Genomic DNA, 18527 nt, shown 5'->3' with positions numbered 1-18527 from the left:
CCTGGGCTTAGCAGCAGCCAGGTAACAAAAGACTCAGGAAATTCCTTTTATTTTACCATTAAGGTGGAAAATACAATGATGGGAAAGGCACTGCCTTCAAAAAACAGAAATCAGCTAAAGGGGTTGTGTAACACGCCCCTGCTCGTGTGCATTAGATTGCTTACACGTATGCCTGAAAACACGGGATTCAAGTGGCTCCCTGACCACAAATGGAACAGATGCTGTGCCATAATCCTACCCGTGTTCCTCAAAGCTGTTGGCAGCACTCAGCCGGGTAGGAGAGGGGCTCAGGGGATGAGCTGTCTGTCAGCAAAAGAAAAGGAAAGTGAACTTTGGACTAATTATCACTGAGATGCAGAACAACTCTTAACCAATGCCATAAAAGAAAATAGATGCAGCAAACCCTTAATTTTAAAGACACCATCAGCCCTCAGTTTGTTCCCCTGCAAAGTGGAACCGTGAAGTCAATGGCATCAAGGCACTGGAGCAGCCATCCCTAAAAGCAACTGTCCTCCCAGCCCAGTCAGATACCCGCTGAAGGCACACCCATGGCACAGCTTCCCTGCCACTGAGATGGGATCCAAGAACAACAAACATCTTTCTGTGGGGGTACTGGGGCCTTTGGGATGAAGGTTATGAATAGATGGTAATGCACACCACTGGTGCTGCACCGTGGGGAGAAAACCAGCATGAAATCCTGTGAGTGTCCAAGGCAGCTGAGACAGCAGAGACACACCAGGACTTGCCTGAAACTTGCGCCGTAGTGCCCGCGTCATGATTGGTGTCAGCCCAGAGCCACAGTCAATGTTTTCTTTGCTACTCAGTGGAGTGCCTCCAGGGCTTCTGAACAGATTGACAACGAGGAGAATTATAATTAGTTCTCTTTTTTCCCCCCTAGAAAAACAACACAACAGAATAGAAAGGAACTGACCTTTGTATGTTGACTTTCTTCAGATGTTTTCGAAGATCTAACTGCTTTTCAGGAGAGGTACTGAAAGAACAAACCATATTGCTTAAATAAAGTATTTTCTGCTCTGTGAACAACATTAATCACTGTTTAGAACAGAAGAATCTAAAAGAAGAAAGCATCTTACATGGAGGAGTTTGTAAGGTGAGCTGGCAGCTTGCGTTTTGGTCTCAGAGTAATGCTCTGTAAATCTGAGACTGTGACTAACGCCCTGCGTGTCCCCACCAGTGGTTCTGCCTAAAGTGAGGAAAGAAATGTTACCACCAATAAAACTGTAGAAGGCTTCCTTGGTTGTACATCTATTTAATATTCATACTCTGAAAGACTTCTGTGGTTTATGTCTGTTATGCTTTTTTGAGTCATTAAGATTGCAGTGTGCCTCCAGCAAAAATATATTTATTTAAAAACAAAACACCTCTGTAAATCAGATTTCAAGCGAGTAAAAGAAAGCCCCAACTCCCTTAATAACAGACAGACACAAAGATAGATGAGAGCTACATGCCCTCCACATAAAATGAGAACTGTCTTGTGTGCCAGCAGGATTGGAGTTAGTCACTAAATGTCTTCCCTTCAAATGCCTGGTGAAAAATTACTGCAAACCAATCACTGGGGTTTTGGAAGGGAAATAATCAATTCTCTGAGAGGCTAAGCCAAGCACTGCAGGAAATACCCTGGTTCCAGAGTGGAGTTTGCCCTGCTACACCAGCATCCATGTATCCTGGCGTGCCCTGTTTACCTTGCCCATTCTCAGGTTGCTATCTGTCTTCTTCAGTTTCACATTCAGGAGATCTTTGAGAGTGATCTGTGCTGGCCCCTCAGGTTTTAGTGATGGTGCCTGAAAACAAAGGTATTGGGAAGGGAAATTAGGATTGGGAAGTGACTGAGTAGTCACAAAAGTCACACAGTCCTCATGAAACCAAGTCCAAAGAACCCAACTGGCAGAAAAAAAACAGAGGAACCTTCTTACTCCCTACCAGAAGGGCTTTAGAGGCATGGCCCACTTTGAGGAGGAGAGGTGCTGGGGGCAGTTGTGGTGGAGGCAGTGGTGGTGGTGGTGGAGGAGGAGGAGGAGGTGGTGGTGGTGGGGGTGCAGATACAGGCTGCAGCTGTGTTGTGGAAGGGCCAGGTAGTGACGATGGCTGACCTATGGGCATTTGTACAGCAGCACCCAGACCTGCTTTGTTACACCTTTGACAAAGAGAATTTTCTGAAGACAAGGCTGCAGTTCCATTCATCTGAAAACATAAATAGGAGAATATTAAACCCACTGTCAAAAGTAGATGGAATCTTAGAGAAAAAAGGTTTTGGTTTCAATTGATTCAGAAAGACAAAAAACCTCTTAGGAGGCTTGCCAGCAAACCATTCCCTCTAGCTGTGAGGTGACCATAGTTTAGTAATGCTGAATGTGAAGAATGCCCAGCAAGAACCTCTTAAGATTTCAGTTTATCTGCATCAACAGCATTTCCTTACGTGGTGACACAAGCAAACACGGCCCTGCCCCACCCCTGGACTGCAACTGACCTGGAGTGCTCCTTCTAGTCTGGAAAATTCAGTTTCCAGCTTCTTCAGCTGCTCTCTGAGCCTATTTAGCTCTCTTAAGTAGGTTTGTGATGGAAATACGGTGTCTTTAATCACCATAAAACCCTGAGCATAAAAAGAAACCAGAAAGCGTTTTCACCACCACGTCTTGTTTCCAGAGACCAGGCTATGATTACTGTGAAAGTTCTATTGCAAGGCCTTCTAAGGGTACTCAGTGGAAAGGCATAAAACAAAGATACAAAGTTTCACCAAATAGTTCCTTGACAGAACACAACTGGTGACTTCCTCAAAAAAAAAAAACCCTTTAACTTAATCTAGGAATTCTAAAGGATAATTCACATTTGACTTGAAAAGCTCATGCAATCATTGCTGCTACAAAAGAAAGACTGCATCCTGTCATTGCAAATCTGGTATTCCAATTAAAGAAACCCTATGATTGCATATTTCATGTCCACAGTTTCCTTGACCCTCTACTCATATTTATTCCTTCGACAGTACACCCTACATATACTTCAGATGTTTCAACAGACGTAACTAAATGTACAGCTTAGTTCTCAGAGCTGACTATGTCTCCTGCATCTGAGCACTAAGAACAACCTCACGTGTTGGCAAAAATACAGAAGTAGGAAAACATACCTGTGCAACTGTATTCTGGCACCAACAACACAGAAATAACACTGTTGTCCTAAAGTGGTTCACCACATTTTTTAGACTGGGCAAGGCTGATGACCAGAATGAGGACAGATGGCTTGGGACAGATGATGTGTTCAGAGGAAGATCACCTGCTGACCTGGGACAGAACATTTCAGAATGAGCCTATAATTACATCTCTAATTTCCACCTTTAAAAAGGTCAGCTGTCACCAGTCATCTGGAAATCAAAAGTACCAGCAACAGCAGGTGACAACAGTGTAAACATGAGCATAGAGACCAGGAATAACCAAGATACACTTTAATAGAGGGAGAAATAAAAATAAAATCATACTTGCAATACAATTTCATTCAAATTCTTTTCCTGCACATTAAAGTTCACAATAGATAGAGCACTAGAAGATATACAAGATGAAACAAGCCCACAGCATCCGTGCTGAGATGTAGATAGGCTTCAAACACAATTCTATTACCTCAGCTCCAGGAACCACCATTGGGAGCAAACAGTGGACCAAGTAAAGGAGTGAAAAGGAAAAACTACAACTGAGCCCCTTACCGTAGAGAAGGACAACCTGTGCCCTGGGGTTTTGCAGCATCTGCTTTTTTTCCCAGTAGAAATTTTGCCCTGGCTCTCCGTTGTCGTCTGCGTTTCTTACATTTTGCCATCGTTGTTGAAATAACAAGGTAAAAAAGTTTCCTAAGTTCCTACTGAGCAATCATCTGAACCCCATGATTAAGTGGAACAAACATCTGGCCTTCGGGGAGAATGAAACAAGGTTCTGGAAAAAAAAAATAGAAGGCTAGGAAACAATACAACATACATTCTATGACAGGATATGTACCTTTGGGAACAAAATCAAGATGAACGTCCCCTCACCTAACCTTAGGTGATTATAACACTAAAATGCACACCCCTATGTGAATAATCAGCATGCTAAGGTATCTCCTTGAATGTTTTAAACATTAACTTATATGCATATGTATGATAAAGGAATTATAGTTCACCAAGCAGCTGTATCTTATCACCATCAGACATTTGGAAATGTACCATGTGCTGGCTGTTGATAGATGCCTGGCCCTCTGTCCTGCAGAATGGCAACAGGAGGGACAGGTAACTTCTAGAGAGAGGCCAGCGCAGGGACACCAAGATGATCAGGGGACTGGAGCATCTTCCTTATGAGGAGAGGCTGTGGGAACTGGGGCTGTCCATCCTGGAGGAGAGTTGGGGGGGAACTTCATTAATACTTACAAGTATTTAAAAGGTGGATATCAAGAGTATAACGCATCACTTTTATTCTATAGTGTCCAGGGACAGGACTAGCGGTAACAGACAAAAGCTGGAACACAAAAAGTTCCGCTTAAGGAAAAACTATTTGACTGTTGAGGTGAGGGAGCCCTGGCCCAGGCTGCCCAGTGAGGGTGTGGAGGCTCCTTCTCAAGAGGTTTTCAAAGCCCACCTGGATGCATTCCTGTGTGACCTGATCTAGGTGCACCTGCTTTAGCAGCGGTTTGGGCTAGATCTTTAGAGGTCACTTCAACCCCTACTATTCTGTGATCTTGACTATTGATTGGCTTTTCGCACACTGGGTGAAGAACCCTTATTTACAGACAACAGCACTGCTTAAAAAAAAAGACACACTTAAAATTAACATATAGAAATATACCGCCATTCACGCGAGGACAGAGCTATCATTAAATAAATAGGGAAGAATATGGACAGTATCTAGAAAATCCAGTCAGATGTCATTCAGTTGTCTTGGTAGAAGCATCATATCAATCTGTTAAAAAAATACATCCTTAGGTTCCCGTGATCCGCTGGGATGCATTTGCACGAGGTGTGAACAATATAAAAAGCGCCATTAATATGGGCTTTTGTCGACCGTTTATCCTGAAGGGACAAATACTGCATTTTGAGGAAATCTACTTGTGAACGTATGGAAAAGGTACAAAGAAGGACCAGGAAGAGGGTTTCCCTCACCGCAGGCGCTCGCTCAACCGTTACCTGAGGAACCGCCCCTCCTCCCCGCAGCGCAGCCCCCGGCGCCCACGCAGCCTCGCTGCTGCCGACGAGGACCAGCCGCGCTCTGAGGAGCCCTCCCCGAGGAGCGGGCGGTTCCTCACACACACCTGGCCCACCCGAGACTGGGGAATGGCGGTGGGGAGGAGCGTGTGACCAAAAACACGGAGCGTCCTTGTCCCTGTCTCCCCCGCCCGGCCCTCAGCGCCCCCTCAGCCAGCGCTCACCTTCCCGCCCGGCGCCACCGATTCAAACCGCTCCCCGCGCCGCCCGCAGCCAATCAGAGCGCCGCTCTCTGCCGTCTACTCCACGGCGGCCTGTGCTAGCCGCCTGCTGATTGGCCGCTAGACGAACGCGGGCCCAACCTCGACGGGAGCGGCCAATCGCAGGCTTAGCATTGCTACGCCCCGTCCTGGGGCGCGCTGAGGCGACCCGCCCCGCCATTGGATAAAGGCTTTTCAGCCCCGCCAATCAGCTGCGGGACGCCGCTCGGTTGGGAAAGGCACCAGGGGGTAGTGAGGTGCGGGGGGCACTGGCCCACCGGAGGGAACCGGGGGAGGTGACCGGTGCTGCCCTGCCCGGGTCGGGACAGAGCTCAAGCTAATCGACCGTTCCACTTCCCGCCAATTGCAGCGCTGCACCCCCCCCCCACTCCAGCCCATCACCGCTAGAACCCACTCTGGACCAATAGCGGCTCGCGGCGCCCCTCCACCTAGCCAATCACTGATTGCAGCTTTTCTACCAACCAATGGGCTTCCTCCTACCTCGGAGAGGGTTTACATTCTTCCTGGCCCAATGGCGAGAGCCTTCTGTCAGCGGGGGACCAATGGGAGGCGAGCGGCGAGTGACAGCTGCCCAATGGGGACCAGCGGCTCTCCCATCCTGCGGAGCGGGGGGTGGGTATTTCCCCGCCGCTGCCTGAGGAATGTCAACTATTCAACATGGAGCCGGCGGTTAACAAGCTCGAGACCATGGTGAGTCCGGGCGGCGCGGGCGGCGGCCGGGCTGAGGGGCGGCCGAGCCGGGGCCCGGCTGGGCGGCCGCAGGGGCGCCTCGGAGGGCACAGGGCAGCCGCCTGAGGGCGGGAAAGGGGGGCGCGGCCGTGGCTGGGGGCGCGCCCGCGCCCCATCCGGGCCCTGAGCGAAGCCCGCGCGGCCCTCGACGGGGCGACCGCCGACTGCCGTTCGGGTCCGGCGAGTTCGGCCGGGCCGGTCCATTCTGCTCCCCTCCCACCCCCCGATGGGGGCGGGGCTTGGTGGTGCCGCTCCATTCACCCCCTCAGCGCGGGGGCAGGGCCCGGCGAGTTCCCTCTCACCTGGGGGGGCGGGGGGCGGGTTCCGCGCCGGGCGCGTTTGATGCTCTCCGTGGTGGGGGAAAAGGGGCCGTTGAGGGGCGCGGCCGGACCGGTCCCATCCGTTTCATTTCTCCATCGTGGGGGGTTGGGGGTGCGCGGCGTAGAGCAGAGCGCTCTCAGGCGAGTCCATTGCCTCTCAGCGGGGGGGGAGGGTGGAGCTCTCACCTGGGCTGTCCCACTTCCCCTGCGGGGGTGTCCGGGAGGAGAGGCTGGCTGGGCCGTTTCGTTCGTCCCGGGGCGAGGGGTGGAGCAGGGCGATGCGGCGGGACGGCGTCGAGCCGCGATGGCTTCGCGCCGGGGGCTGCGGCGCCGCCGCGCCCCGGACTCTGCTTCTCCTCCGCTCGGGAAGACGGGGCAGGTAGAGCAGGGCTGGTCCGCGGGGGGAGGAGCCGGGGTGCCTCCCCCATCGCCTCGCCACGGGTGGGCGCTGCGGGGCCGGGCCCGGCTGCCCGCGCTGAAGAGAGGGGCGTGCGGGGACCGGGGCGGCGGCGCGACCCTCAGTGCCCCCTGCTCTGTCGGAGCACCGCGCTGGCTTCGGCAGCCCCTCCCGCTCCGCGGGCTCCCGTCTGTCCGCAGCCCCGAGAAGAGCCTGGCTTTGCTTTCAGCCATTCAAGTTCGCGTAGTTCACAGCGTTTAACTTCGTTTCAGCACTGAGCCAGCCCCTGAAGGCACGACTGAGAGACCTTATGTAATAGCCGCCTTTCTGCCTGTCCCGCCCGTGGAAAAGCAAAAAAGAAAGGCAAAAAGAATAGAGCTGTGCTGAGGGGCACTGGAAAACTTTCTTCTGTAAACAGCCAAGTTCCCTGTGGCATCCTTCAAGTCTTACTCTGATTTTGCTCCATTTAATGTGCTGTTGTTTGCAACTTTTTTTTTTTGGTTGAAATTATTTGGGAATATTTTATGCATCCAAATGCTTAACGGATAGCATCTGTTCTTAAATCCTACATGATTTAAAATGCTCGTACTGACATTGTTGGGCAATCCATTTGAAAAATGAATCGAATCTGATTTAATCCTGTTAGTCTTATATTTTTCTGTTTGGTTCTTCTGTCAACTTCTAGCAGAAGCTGGTATGCCCATCTCCCTTCTTCCATTAAAGCTGCTGGCTGACATAAGGCAGTTGCATCTTCACCTGTTTCTTTTGCTTTGTTTTCTGTTTTGTTTTTTTTAAAGAAAAGTGTGACCTTCTTAAATACACTTCAAACAATTTCACATACTACTGTCCTGTCTCCAACCCTCATTCGAAAGTGCAATATTTGTCTTTGTCATTGTTCACATGTACACTGGCAAATGTCTCACATCTTGCTTTTCCTTCTGCTTATTGTTTCTTCCTCCTGGATTTCCTGTGAAGTCAGCTCTCTCCACAGAAGTGTGATACAGTAAAGCTTCTTATTTCCCCAGAGGTTTTGCTACGCATTTCATGGAAAGCTTTGTTTTAGTCTCACGGAAGGCAGGGATACACTCATTTGTAGGGGCTTAAAGTGGACAATGTGTATGGTAATTGCTGGTTATTTGGGATTATTGCTCATAGCAGAGTAAGGAGAAAAGCTGAATGAACTGTAACATCTGCAATATCAGATGAGAGTCAATAGGCAAAATGTTATAAAGCTGATTATTAAGAGTTTATGTCAGAATACTGGCTGCTGTAGTTTAGGACTTCAGCACTGTGCTGTACAAGTGTTCACTGCAGCCTGCTGGAACTGGAGATCTTTCCAACAGCTTCCACAGCCATAGCCAGGCCTCTAATGAAAATACAGGACATGGTAGTTGCTAGTGATAGATGTATCCTTCCGTGCAACTGCCATTTCATTAACCTTTAATGTTCAGGACCACATTGTGAGGTGGTGCCTTCCAGTCAGTGCTTCAGCAGTCTGCAACAAAAGAAATTTTGTGGACATCCATTTAGTACAATTTGGTTAAAAAATGGGTAAAGTGTCAGATGAGCTGTGAGTGCTTCTTTCAGAGCAACTGAGTTAGTATCTGTCACTTTATTTTTGGTATAGTGAACATATTTTTTTCTTTGAGTGGTGTCTGTCCAGTGCCCTTTTTATGTTGTACTACTAGTGATGCTGCACAAAAAGCAGTGCAATGTTAAAAGGGCATTGGCCAGCAGTACTATCTACGTTACTCTACGTTCTTACTGCTACAGTCACAAGTCAAAAGTCACTGTGTGAGACCCAAAGGTGATTCACAAAACAGCTGTAAAATGAGATTGCCAATATTTTTTTCTGTCATTGTCTTCTATTAATTGCCAAGGAGAAACATTAACTGATCTTTTAATGACAAATGCCATCAACTCTGTCTGAGTTGCCTTAGAAATAAGTGCCATATGGAGAGGAAAGATGACTGTCTGGCATTCTTGCTTTCTACAGTGTGCTATAAAGAAGTGACAACCTGAGTCCACTCCATACCTGTAACAATCTGTGTGCACCAGCAGTCATCCATCTCTCTCCACTCCATTCCCCTGTTTCTTTGCATTTTGTCATTATGAATCTTAATCATTTTGTCATTATGAATCTTAATCATTTTGTCATTATGAACCTTCCAACCTGAAGAGTTCTCAAACTTTTAACATGAAGTTACTGTTTTGTTTGAAAGAAACACTTTTATGAAATACACCCCCACTTTGATGGTGCTTTGACATCTGTGTGGTAACCCCTGTAGTAATGTACAGCCACAATGCTGGGAGACGAGTGTGCATTTTAATGTATTTTAAAGTGATTCAACACCTGCAAATGACAAGAATAAACTCTGGTGTCCAGAAAATGTTCCCTATGATGCAGTTTAAGAGCATATGTCTGACAGCAGTTTAGAATCTTTGCTTGCTATGGGACAAATCTAATAAATTAATTACTTTTCAAATGTAGTTTCCAGTTAAAAGAGCATCAAGTTGTTTGAAAATGAGTTTCTGACAGACCTGTTGAGTGTTTTGTTGGATGTTCTTCCCCCTCCTCTTCCCCGTCTGCCCCTCACCATGGTCAGTGGATAATAATAATCATGGGATCATGGATAATAATAATATCTTGAAATATGGGAGTTCTTGCATGTCTGTATTAGAACCTGGTGAACATTAACCTTATCCCATTCTCCACGAGCCACAGAAGCCACAGATATGACTTGACATATTTTTTCCAATCCCTATTTTGAGTATATTGATTCCTTGTACGGAACTCTTGCTGCTAACGAATGCTCTGACTTTATTGCACTACTGTACTTTACAGCTAGCAGTGCAATAGTATTGTCAAAGCATCTGAAAGCAGAGTATGCAGCAATGGCTGGAGTCTTGCCTCACAGCTTTTAACACTTTCTTTTAAACCTGTGAGTAGATTGCAAATTGGCTTTTCACAGGCTGCATTTTCTGTGTGACTGTTGTACAATACTCATCAGATGACTGGACTTAACCTATAACATGAAGTGAGGTTTTTGTAGGTGTACATTTCCTGAAATACAGCAATAAATAACTATTTATAAAATCAAGGGAAATGGATCATAATGGAGGAACACACCTCAGGGCTTATAAACATGCTTTAAAATTGCTGATAATAAATTCTGTTCCTTTACAGCTAGCATACTTTCAGGAGGAAGCAGTGATACTGAGCTGTGTTAATGTTTTCACTAAGCATAAAATCCTAAAATTACAGCACTCAGCTTCACATTCAGTTTTTAATGTCTTGAACCATGGCAGTAGCATGGTATTAGTAACTTACTGTTCTGTAAACCTCAAATTATCAATGCTAAGTATTTCAGGAACAGAGCTTCATGGATAATTTGCAAAGCCACCCATATTCATTGTCTACTTTCCCAAAAATTAATCAAATTTTGGAGCTGGAGAAAAGCAAAAAAACTTACCTTTTTGGTGTGCCTGCCTAAAAGTGTTTGCTGGTGGATAACAGTAACAGTTGAGCAGTGAGAAAAAAAAAAATCCCTCACGAACTCTTTGAAAATACACAATGTAATAAAAAGTATTTTATTCTCACATTTTATCCTGACTGGCTTCTGGGGTAGATGTGGGGAGGAGTTCCCTTGGGCAGAGGGTAAGTTATGGGAGTGAGAGATGAAAGCCCTCCCTTGGATTTATAGATGCCCAAGGTCTGTACTATTTGTTTTCCTTTTCTTAAGCTATCATTTGAAAATTTACTGAAAATGTGTATTTGCATGAAATGTCATCCCTTTCACTACATCAGAAAGGGGATTGTCCTTGTAAAATATATTGGCCCAAACATCATTACTTTAGGCCACCTGAAGTTCCAGATCTTAAAAGGTGTCAACAGCAGTTCCAAAAAGTGAATCCCAAGGCTTATATTTAAACCATAAGCATCCTTTTTGTACCTAGGCCTGGCTAGAGGCTACATTTAAAGATGACTGAAGTTAGTCACAGTATCATCAAATAGACTCCTATTTCCACTCTTCAAAAGCTGTAATGGCTACTTCAGCGGTAATATAATTAATGAAAACCAAGTTAAGTAAGTGACAGACTTTTTTGACTTGCTTTTATCATTGTCTCTTTTGTGACTGTAAAATCACCAAACTATTAAAAAATTAATGGATTGTTTGTGAACTGGGAAAACTGCCTTTCTTTAAAGCACAAGTCCTTAATAGATATTAAAATTGCAGACTAAAATTAATTAAGTAATAATGCTATCAGCAGACTGTTTTACAAAGCAATTAGATAATTCTCTGGTGGCTTATTTATCCCAAGGAAAGAAATGTTATGTCATCAATTTCATTATCTATTTGTCAGCCTGGTTTATTAGGGAATAATAAAATGTATTATGGGTATTATAACCATCTGAGAGAATGCATTCCTTTTATAATTAATAATAAAACATCTGTTGATACACTTGGATTCTTATTCCTAATCTCTGCTGTGCAAATAACTGAGTATTGCAGTTTTGCTATCAGAAGTTTTAATGTTTGAAAAGAAAAGCAACAAGCCAAGAAAAAGCTGTAAAAATAGATGGAAAAAACCCCAAACACAAGCATCCAGGGAAGATCAGTGTTTGTAAGATCCAAGTTCTTTTCCATTGATACAACTTACCTCCTTGGTGCACTACTTAAAAGCTCTGTCTGGAGTAGTCTGGCATTGCAAGGGCATATAACATAGGAAGAGATGGAAACGATGTACATTTTGGTGAGCTGTAGGAAGAAGGTGCGATGCAAAGAGATCAACTGGGTAATGTGGGTTAGACAAATGGAAAGAGGGTAAAATTAATAGCATTGTGTGTGTGCACATACATATCATTGTCACATGCAAGAGGAATATTGTTAAGTCTGAAAGTTTCTTGCTTTATATTTCCAGGCTAGGAGGGTGTCAGGGTCATTAGAAGCATGAGCAAATGCAATAGACTAGAGGAACAGCAACTTACCTTTATGTAATGCATGAGCCTTTCAAATGGAGGCATCTGGCTTCAGCTTTCCTGAAATATAGGAAACACAAATGCTTGGGGTTTGTCTGCTTTTCTTTTTTTTTTTAAATATACTGTGGCTGACCTTCAATATTTTAGTTCCAGAAGGCAGAATCTGACTTGGATTATATTCAACACAGACTGGAGTTTGAAATACTGAAAAGTCTTCCTGATAATCCATCAGCAGAGGTAGTACTTTCAGATTAAATGAATAGATTTTATGACATTTTCTGTGAAGTTGGTAATAAATGGGTAATTTCCTGTACTCCTGAAATATATATGGTTGTTCTTTGATTTAGTTGTTAGGGTTTTAGTAGTATTATTATTTTCATCAAGTATTTCTAGCATCATCAAGATAACTGGCCTAAAATGAATTCAGTGCAGAAACCAATGCAACCCACTTGATCCTTTGGTCTAGTGAAATTCTCCTGTATTTTGCTTTAAGAAATAAGTAAGCCTGAACACCTAAATCTGAGAGACAGATTCCAATCTGAGCTAAAATGCAGCCATACTCTGAGATCAGAGATACACTGGTAATAAACAATGCAGCAAATTCATAGCTGGGGAGAGATGAGTGGAAGAGGAAAACAATAAATGGCATCATGTAAAGGATTTTATAAGTAAGCCCTTATCTCTATGTATATTGTAACATATAGTGGAAAAATCATAGAATCATAGAATGGTAGGGGTTGGAAGGGACCTTTAGAGATCATCTAGTCCAACCCCCCTGCAGAGGCAGGTTCACCTAGATCAGGTTGCATAGGAACATGTCCAGGCGGGTCTTGAAGACCTCCAAGGAAGGAGACTCCACAACCCCTCTGGGCAGCCTGTGCCACTGCTCCTCACCCTCACAGTGAAATCATCTTTTTACTTAGAAGTCCCTGACTTATTCCAATCCAGAAGCACCATTAAAGATCACCAACACAATAAATTAATCCCTCTGAATTTGTCATGGAGTCACAGAGTTGTGCTGGTTTATTAGCACTATCATTTTTGCTGTGTAGATGAAGCAGATGGTCACAGCTACGTTTTTCATTGTAAAGGGTCCTTTCATGTTATATTTTAATGTCTGACACCAACACGTTTTAATTGGTATGTGGCCACATGAATTGTTTTGTCTTAAGTAGTTTAAATGTACCTTTAATTTCTACATAGGAGAATCCAATTGCTCTCCTGGAAGAACTGGCAGTGGTGAAATCTCGTTATAAAACGTTATGTGTGCAGCTGGAAAACATTTCCAAAGAGCAGAGAGAATCCATGAGGTGCATCCGTGCTGCTCTAGAGAACACAATGAAGATGGTTCAGGGGTTACAGCAACATACTGACCTTGAGGTAGTGTTTTTATTTCAATCACTCAGTTCTTCCTCCTGTAAATGAACATGTATTTGTGTGTCCTTTATGCCAATGTGAGTAGTTCCATTCTATTACATAAGCAGGCTCTTAGAAGACTCTTGGAAGATCAGAAGACCATTTACCAGAAGAAATGTTTGCAAGATCAGAACTCTCTTCTAAATCACAAAAACCTTTGAAATGGCAAATGTATTTTCACTGTCTGAAGTGAGGAAGTTAAAACCATCACATTGTAACACATGCAGCAGAAGTGCTGTTGGTGCAAAAGGATAAGTTTTTCTCAGTATGATAATGCCTAACTATTAACAACAAACACATTCGTAAGTGGTGTTCAGATACTGCATTGCAGTTTTGAGAGGCTCTGAAAGCATTAGTATTATCCCTTTACAAATTATTGCTCTTCAGATCAAAAAAGCTAATTGATAGTCTCATGGCAAAGACAGAACTGGTATGAGTAAAACATATCCCTCAATCTCAGCTCTTGCTTTCATGTGTAACGACAGTGCCCTGAGATTGTGTTTAACAGCTTGAGACCAGTTGCTGGTGAGTCTTTACAATGAAATGGTACTGTGTATAATGATTTAAAAGACAGTAGTTATATATCATAGAAAAGAAAAAATATTTTCTCTCTGTATTCCAGGGATGATTTCATGTGTGGATTTTGTTGAAGTGGAAGACTCTTGTCTCCAGAGTTATATTTAGACTTTTTAGAAAAATGTTCTTGTACTTTGTATATTTCCTAAACCAAAGATAGATTAACCTGTTAGGGGAAATGTAAGCCTTTAAGTGACGTGTCTTTTTTTTGTGCTGAATCATGTATAGTATTAATGTTAAAGGAGTACCATGGCTGGATTGTTCAGAAACACTTTGCTCACGAGTTTGTTTTCATTTGAAGCAAAGCGGGAGTCTACTATTAGTTTCCATGAGAAAAAGGCTACACAAACATTCAGTTCTTCTGTAAATATCACTCTAGGAACTGAAAGTATCGGAGTTCTCTGTGTTTGCTTTTTTTCTAGCGCGTACCTCTGTCAGGAGAAGAACAGACTGCAGCACAGCAGTTAACCTGCCAAACTGTTAACGAAATGGAATCGCCAGTGGAAGAGGTAATTAGGCCACAGAGCGTCAGGTATTCCTGGAGCTATTAATCTTGAGCATAGCTCAGCCTAAGTCAGAAGGGCTGTTTTTGTGACTTCATACCTCTCAAATGAATGGAGTCTTTCAGAAATGGGACTAAAGTTTCTAACAAACCCTTTCATTTTTATTGTATGCTGATGAGGTTTATGGGGTTTTTTTCAATGAAATTACCCACAAAGGAAAAATTTGCTCTGACAAAAGACTTTGTTCCCCTTATTTTTTAATTGAGATATGTTTAAGTTTTTTTTTCAGAGATGCACTTGGTTGTTCTTGGTCCTATTGTTTGGTTAATGGTTACCTAAGAAGCCTTTGGGTGGGAGAGAAGAACATAATTGATTCAAACCAGTGTATCTCAAAATGGAGAGGAATTCCATTTCCTGAAAAACATTAAATACATTGTGAAATATGAGTAACAATAAGTATATTCTACCTGGAGTGCAGGAGAACATGGATTTACACCGGTTAAAAAGTCAGATGCTCTTCCATAGCTACTCAAAACATAAACGGTCTGGGTCTCATGATAAAGCAAAATATTAAAGAAGGTTAATACTGTAATTATCTTAGTGACCTTATCTTTTTCTATGTCTTCTCTGTGCCCACTACCCTCCCATCAAAGGATGCCTCACTTTCTGTCCCCATATCGCCACAGTTGGCTTGCATGAAAGCTGTCCAGTACATTGCAGCTTCTTTTACGCATTCTTTGCAAGTGTCTTCTCCTACCTTGATAAATGCTCTCAATTTCTGTCTTTCCATTCTTTAATTCTAAAGCACTTAAGATACAGCCCATGTGACAGGGTGGGTTTTGAAGATGTTCTCTGAAAAACAGAAGGAATGGAAAGATGTCACAGAGGCCCTAGGATTTTTTTTTGTCAGTGCTGTATTTCTGGTTGAAGAGAGTTAGAACTACCTTCAGCTTGTCACAACTGTCAGCCTCTGAAGTTTACTTGAGAATAGAAAAGCCATCTTTTTCCATTGCTGCATGTGCAGTGCTTCCAGCTAGATCCATACCAGAATGCAGAGAAAGCTGAACAGGCTCATCTGACTTGCATATAAATCTTTATGTATCTGGTTTAAACTTAAACCAGGGTTTGTTTCATGACTAAGATTTTGCTGTCGACTGCAGGGGCTGCAGGGTCCTTGGTTATCCCATGGTAAAATGGAATTAATCATGCAGAAATGAAATGGGAAAAAATGATTTCTAAACAAAATTCCAGCAAACCCTGACATTCTCCCTTGTTTATTTTTAGCCAGTTTGTTCAGAATCTACAGTCTCTGGCTCAACTGATGGTAAGTGCTGAAAGAATAACCTTCCTGCTGCTTTCTTTGGGTTGTTTTCCCCCTGCCTGATCTCCCCCATGCACCCCCAGCCTCAGTGAGTAAGCATTGTGAATGCTTTATGTGATGTGAAAAGTTCAGAATTTACTAGAAGAAACTGACCCCTTAGTTACACTGTATATATAAATCCCATGTATTTGGGAGTTTTTCTTGCTTTAGATGGGATAGAAATGCATACTGTAGTGTTTAAGGTCTGGAAGAAATAGTGTACTAGTCTTTTAAAATCCACTTTTCCCTACTCAGAGAAAGGATTTTCCCTAGTTCTTTTCTTAAAAAAAATCCCAGCCAACAACACAAAACCAACTAGTCACTGACAGACCAGATTTCCTAATCCACATCAGATCTCAAATTAAATGATTTTTCACTGGGTCTGCACATAGAATGAGAATTTGGGAGTAAGTATCTTCTGTCTCCTCTTCCTCCTGCTGGAAAACCTTCTAGACCCATTTAGGGGATTTCTTAAAAAGTAATGAAAGTATTTTCTGTCTTTGGCCTAATTTCTCAAGAAACAAATATCTTCCATTTCCAGTTTCTTTAGAATTGCAATTCAAACCACTGACTGAGGAAACCTTTATGACTGTACCAAGGAGTATCAGAAGTACTGTTAAACTAGCAGACTTAAACACTTTTTACAGGGAGTTATTTAACCACTTCATTGTAAATAAGAACAGGTAAGACTTAAAAAGTAATCCATTAGTAAGAATTTTATAAGCTGTGAAGAAATTAATAAGAATTACAATTATATTAATGAATTATATTGCTTTACCAGTATAATGAAATGTATTCATTTTAATAATTAAAACCAAGATAATATTAATGATAACTTTTCTTTTACTCCCCTACACTCTTCCTGGTTAGGTACACACCCCAAAGTGTTTAGGCCACCATACAGATCCCCTTAAATTCATTTGTATAAACAATGGCCTGTGTGATTTGATCATTTTCCAAACTGCATGTCAGGTTCTTCAGAAACAGACTTTTTTCACTTTGGTTTCACTGTACAGATGTCCAAAACTGGATCTATTCTGGATAACTGCTGACACAGTTGTACTGCTAAACTCTTTCAGTTTTCACAGTCAGCATCTGGACTGGGAAAGCAAAGCCCTGGAGCTAAACTCTGGACCTGGATTCCTGCCTTCCCCACCCCTACACCTGCCTGTAGCCCTGACCTCTCTCTAGGTGTGATGCAGATTTCTTGCAGGCTGATGTTCAAACTAAGGAAGTTTTTCCTCTCTCAAACCCTAAGGTTGGGTTAGCAAATGACTGTTCTATTAAGCAGCACAGAAAAGTTGTCAATCTGAATAAGCATGACATCTACTGAGCACTTGCAAAATTCACTCATTAAACAGTATGTGCCTTTTTAGCCTTTTACTGGCAGACCTCATGTCTGATACCCCGCTTTGCTAAATTGTTTGCTTTTTGTCTTACAGAGCAGCACTGAGTATTTCAGAGATGAGCAAGATGAAAATGAAAGTCACTGACTCAAGAATACGAATCTTGAAAGAACTTGATATTGTGGAACTTGACGTACAAGGAAATGTGAAATTAGTTGTGTGAGTGGGAGGTCAGTCCAGTTCCATTTGACACACGAGCCTGGTCACAGCTCCTGGATTATTCGGTGGCATGTATTTCTCTGGTGTCTAGGAGCTGTAAGCCCACTGTTGGAAAGCTGTTAATGTTTCTGTAAACAAATTCCGTTTATAATACTGAAAACTGCAGAGCTGAAAAACACTGAGGTTACTGTTTTATCTTGGATATTTATGAGACTAAGAGTATTGTTAGCCATGTGACACTTCCATATTCTTGCTTACATTCCTGAGTGGGTTTTTAAGACAAATAACCCAAGCCACTTAATTGTACTTGCATTCCTGAATAAATGATGAAAGCTAAGGAGATGAGGCCATAGATTTATTATGCTTTTACGTGACTCCTGACCCTGAGCCCTGCCCTAACCCCTGAACCTGGTCCCTCATGCTTTTAATTTGCCTTTGATGTGGCCTGTTTTTTTTTATAGTCCACCAAAACTGCAGTCACAGAAGAAAGAGGAGGAAAGGACAGGGATAACTTGATGTTACGGTGTCTGCTGCAGAGTGTGCCGCTTTACCTACAAGCTTCACTACATCGCTTCATAAACTGATTTCATATTTAAGCCCTCGATCACATTGATCCTTTTTCAGTGGAGGACTGAATTTTTACTCTCACTTCCTTCAAAAGTGTTAAGTACTGGATTTATTAGTGAAATCTGGATAAAATAACTACAGGTACCTGTCAGGGAAAACAACTGCAGCCAAGATTGTGCTCCATGTAGTTTAACTGCAGATGCAGCATTGAGGTCAGGCCTGTTCCTGAAGCCACTGAGGTGTGAAATCCATCCTTTCAGACAGATTGTGTTTAGTTCTGCCTTACGTGTGCGTCCTCCTGAAATCTGTCAGAGAGAGGAACTGAGTGGCAGACTCCCCTCAGAAAGCAACGGCGTCCCTCACGTTCATCTGAGCTGAGCGCTGCGATTCTGCCGCCGGCGCTGACCGCCCGGGCTGAGGCTCGTCTCCTCCGCTCTCCGTGTCCGGAGCCGGGGCCCGCTGAGGGAGCGGCAGGGGGGAGCGCGCGGCCGGGGCTCGCTGAGGGAGCGGCAGGGAGCGGGAGCGCGCGGCCGGGGCTCGCTGAGGGAGCGGCAGGGAGCGGGAGCGCGCGGCCGGGGCTCGCTGAGGGAGCGGCAGGGGGGAGCGCGCGGCCGGGGCTCACTGTGGGCGGGACGGGCCCTCGCGCGCGCGCAGTG

The 18527-nt window shown here is 43.9% G+C and overlaps 2 protein-coding genes across 4 annotated transcripts; one reads left to right on the top strand and one right to left on the bottom strand.

Annotated features, from left to right (window-relative positions):
• Window positions 1–234: 234 nt before the first annotated feature.
• Window positions 235–6682, bottom strand: PRR11 (proline rich 11). The gene is made up of 11 exons (XM_062012666.1): window positions 6489–6682; window positions 4205–4367; window positions 3713–3935; window positions 3143–3296; window positions 2489–2611; window positions 1942–2202; window positions 1704–1802; window positions 1095–1204; window positions 932–991; window positions 747–843; window positions 235–303 (listed from the first exon to the last, which is right to left on the bottom strand). The coding sequence occupies exons 3-11, from the start codon at window positions 3820–3822 to the stop codon at window positions 235–237; spliced, it is 1083 nt and encodes a 360-aa protein (XP_061868650.1). The 5' UTR covers window positions 3823–3935; window positions 4205–4367; window positions 6489–6682.
• SKA2 (spindle and kinetochore associated complex subunit 2) lies at window positions 6054–17644 on the top strand. Of its 3 annotated transcripts, XM_062012427.1 has the most exons (7): window positions 6054–6147; window positions 12032–12121; window positions 13088–13264; window positions 14299–14385; window positions 15664–15703; window positions 16281–16422; window positions 17182–17644. In XM_062012427.1, exons 1-7 carry the CDS (start codon window positions 6115–6117, stop codon window positions 17306–17308), a joined length of 696 nt encoding a protein of 231 aa, XP_061868411.1. In that variant the 5' UTR covers window positions 6054–6114; the 3' UTR covers window positions 17309–17644. The 3 variants fall into 3 exon arrangements, with proteins under 3 accessions (XP_061868411.1, XP_061868413.1, XP_061868412.1); XM_062012429.1 differs by lacking the exon at window positions 16281–16422 and having other exon boundaries at window positions 17182–17275; XM_062012428.1 differs by lacking the exon at window positions 12032–12121 and having other exon boundaries at window positions 6087–6147.
• The last annotated feature ends 883 nt before the right edge of the window (window positions 17645–18527 follow it).

The sequence above is a fragment of the Colius striatus genome, chromosome 20, assembly GCF_028858725.1.
Source record: "Colius striatus isolate bColStr4 chromosome 20, bColStr4.1.hap1, whole genome shotgun sequence".
In the NCBI taxonomy this organism is placed as follows: Eukaryota; Metazoa; Chordata; class Aves; order Coliiformes; family Coliidae; genus Colius; species Colius striatus.
This window is presented reverse-complemented; position numbering and strand designations above follow the sequence as displayed.

Coding starts and splice junctions, on each gene's coding strand:
- PRR11 (XM_062012666.1), bottom strand. CDS start 3,822: ATGGCAAAATGTAAGAAACGCAGACGACAACGGAGAGCCAGGGCAAAA. Junction 1,803..1,941: donor ATGCCTCTAAAGCCCTTCTG/GTAGGGAGTAAG, acceptor CTTTGTTTTCAG/GCACCATCACTAAAACCTGA. Junction 304..746: donor CACTACGGCGCAAGTTTCAG/GCAAGTCCTGGT, acceptor TTTTGCTGACAG/ACAGCTCATCCCCTGAGCCC.
- SKA2 (XM_062012427.1), top strand. CDS start 6,115: ATGGAGCCGGCGGTTAACAAGCTCGAGACCATG. Junction 6,148..12,031: donor TTAACAAGCTCGAGACCATG/GTGAGTCCGGGC, acceptor TCAATATTTTAG/TTCCAGAAGGCAGAATCTGA. Junction 12,122..13,087: donor CTGATAATCCATCAGCAGAG/GTAGTACTTTCA, acceptor ATTTCTACATAG/GAGAATCCAATTGCTCTCCT.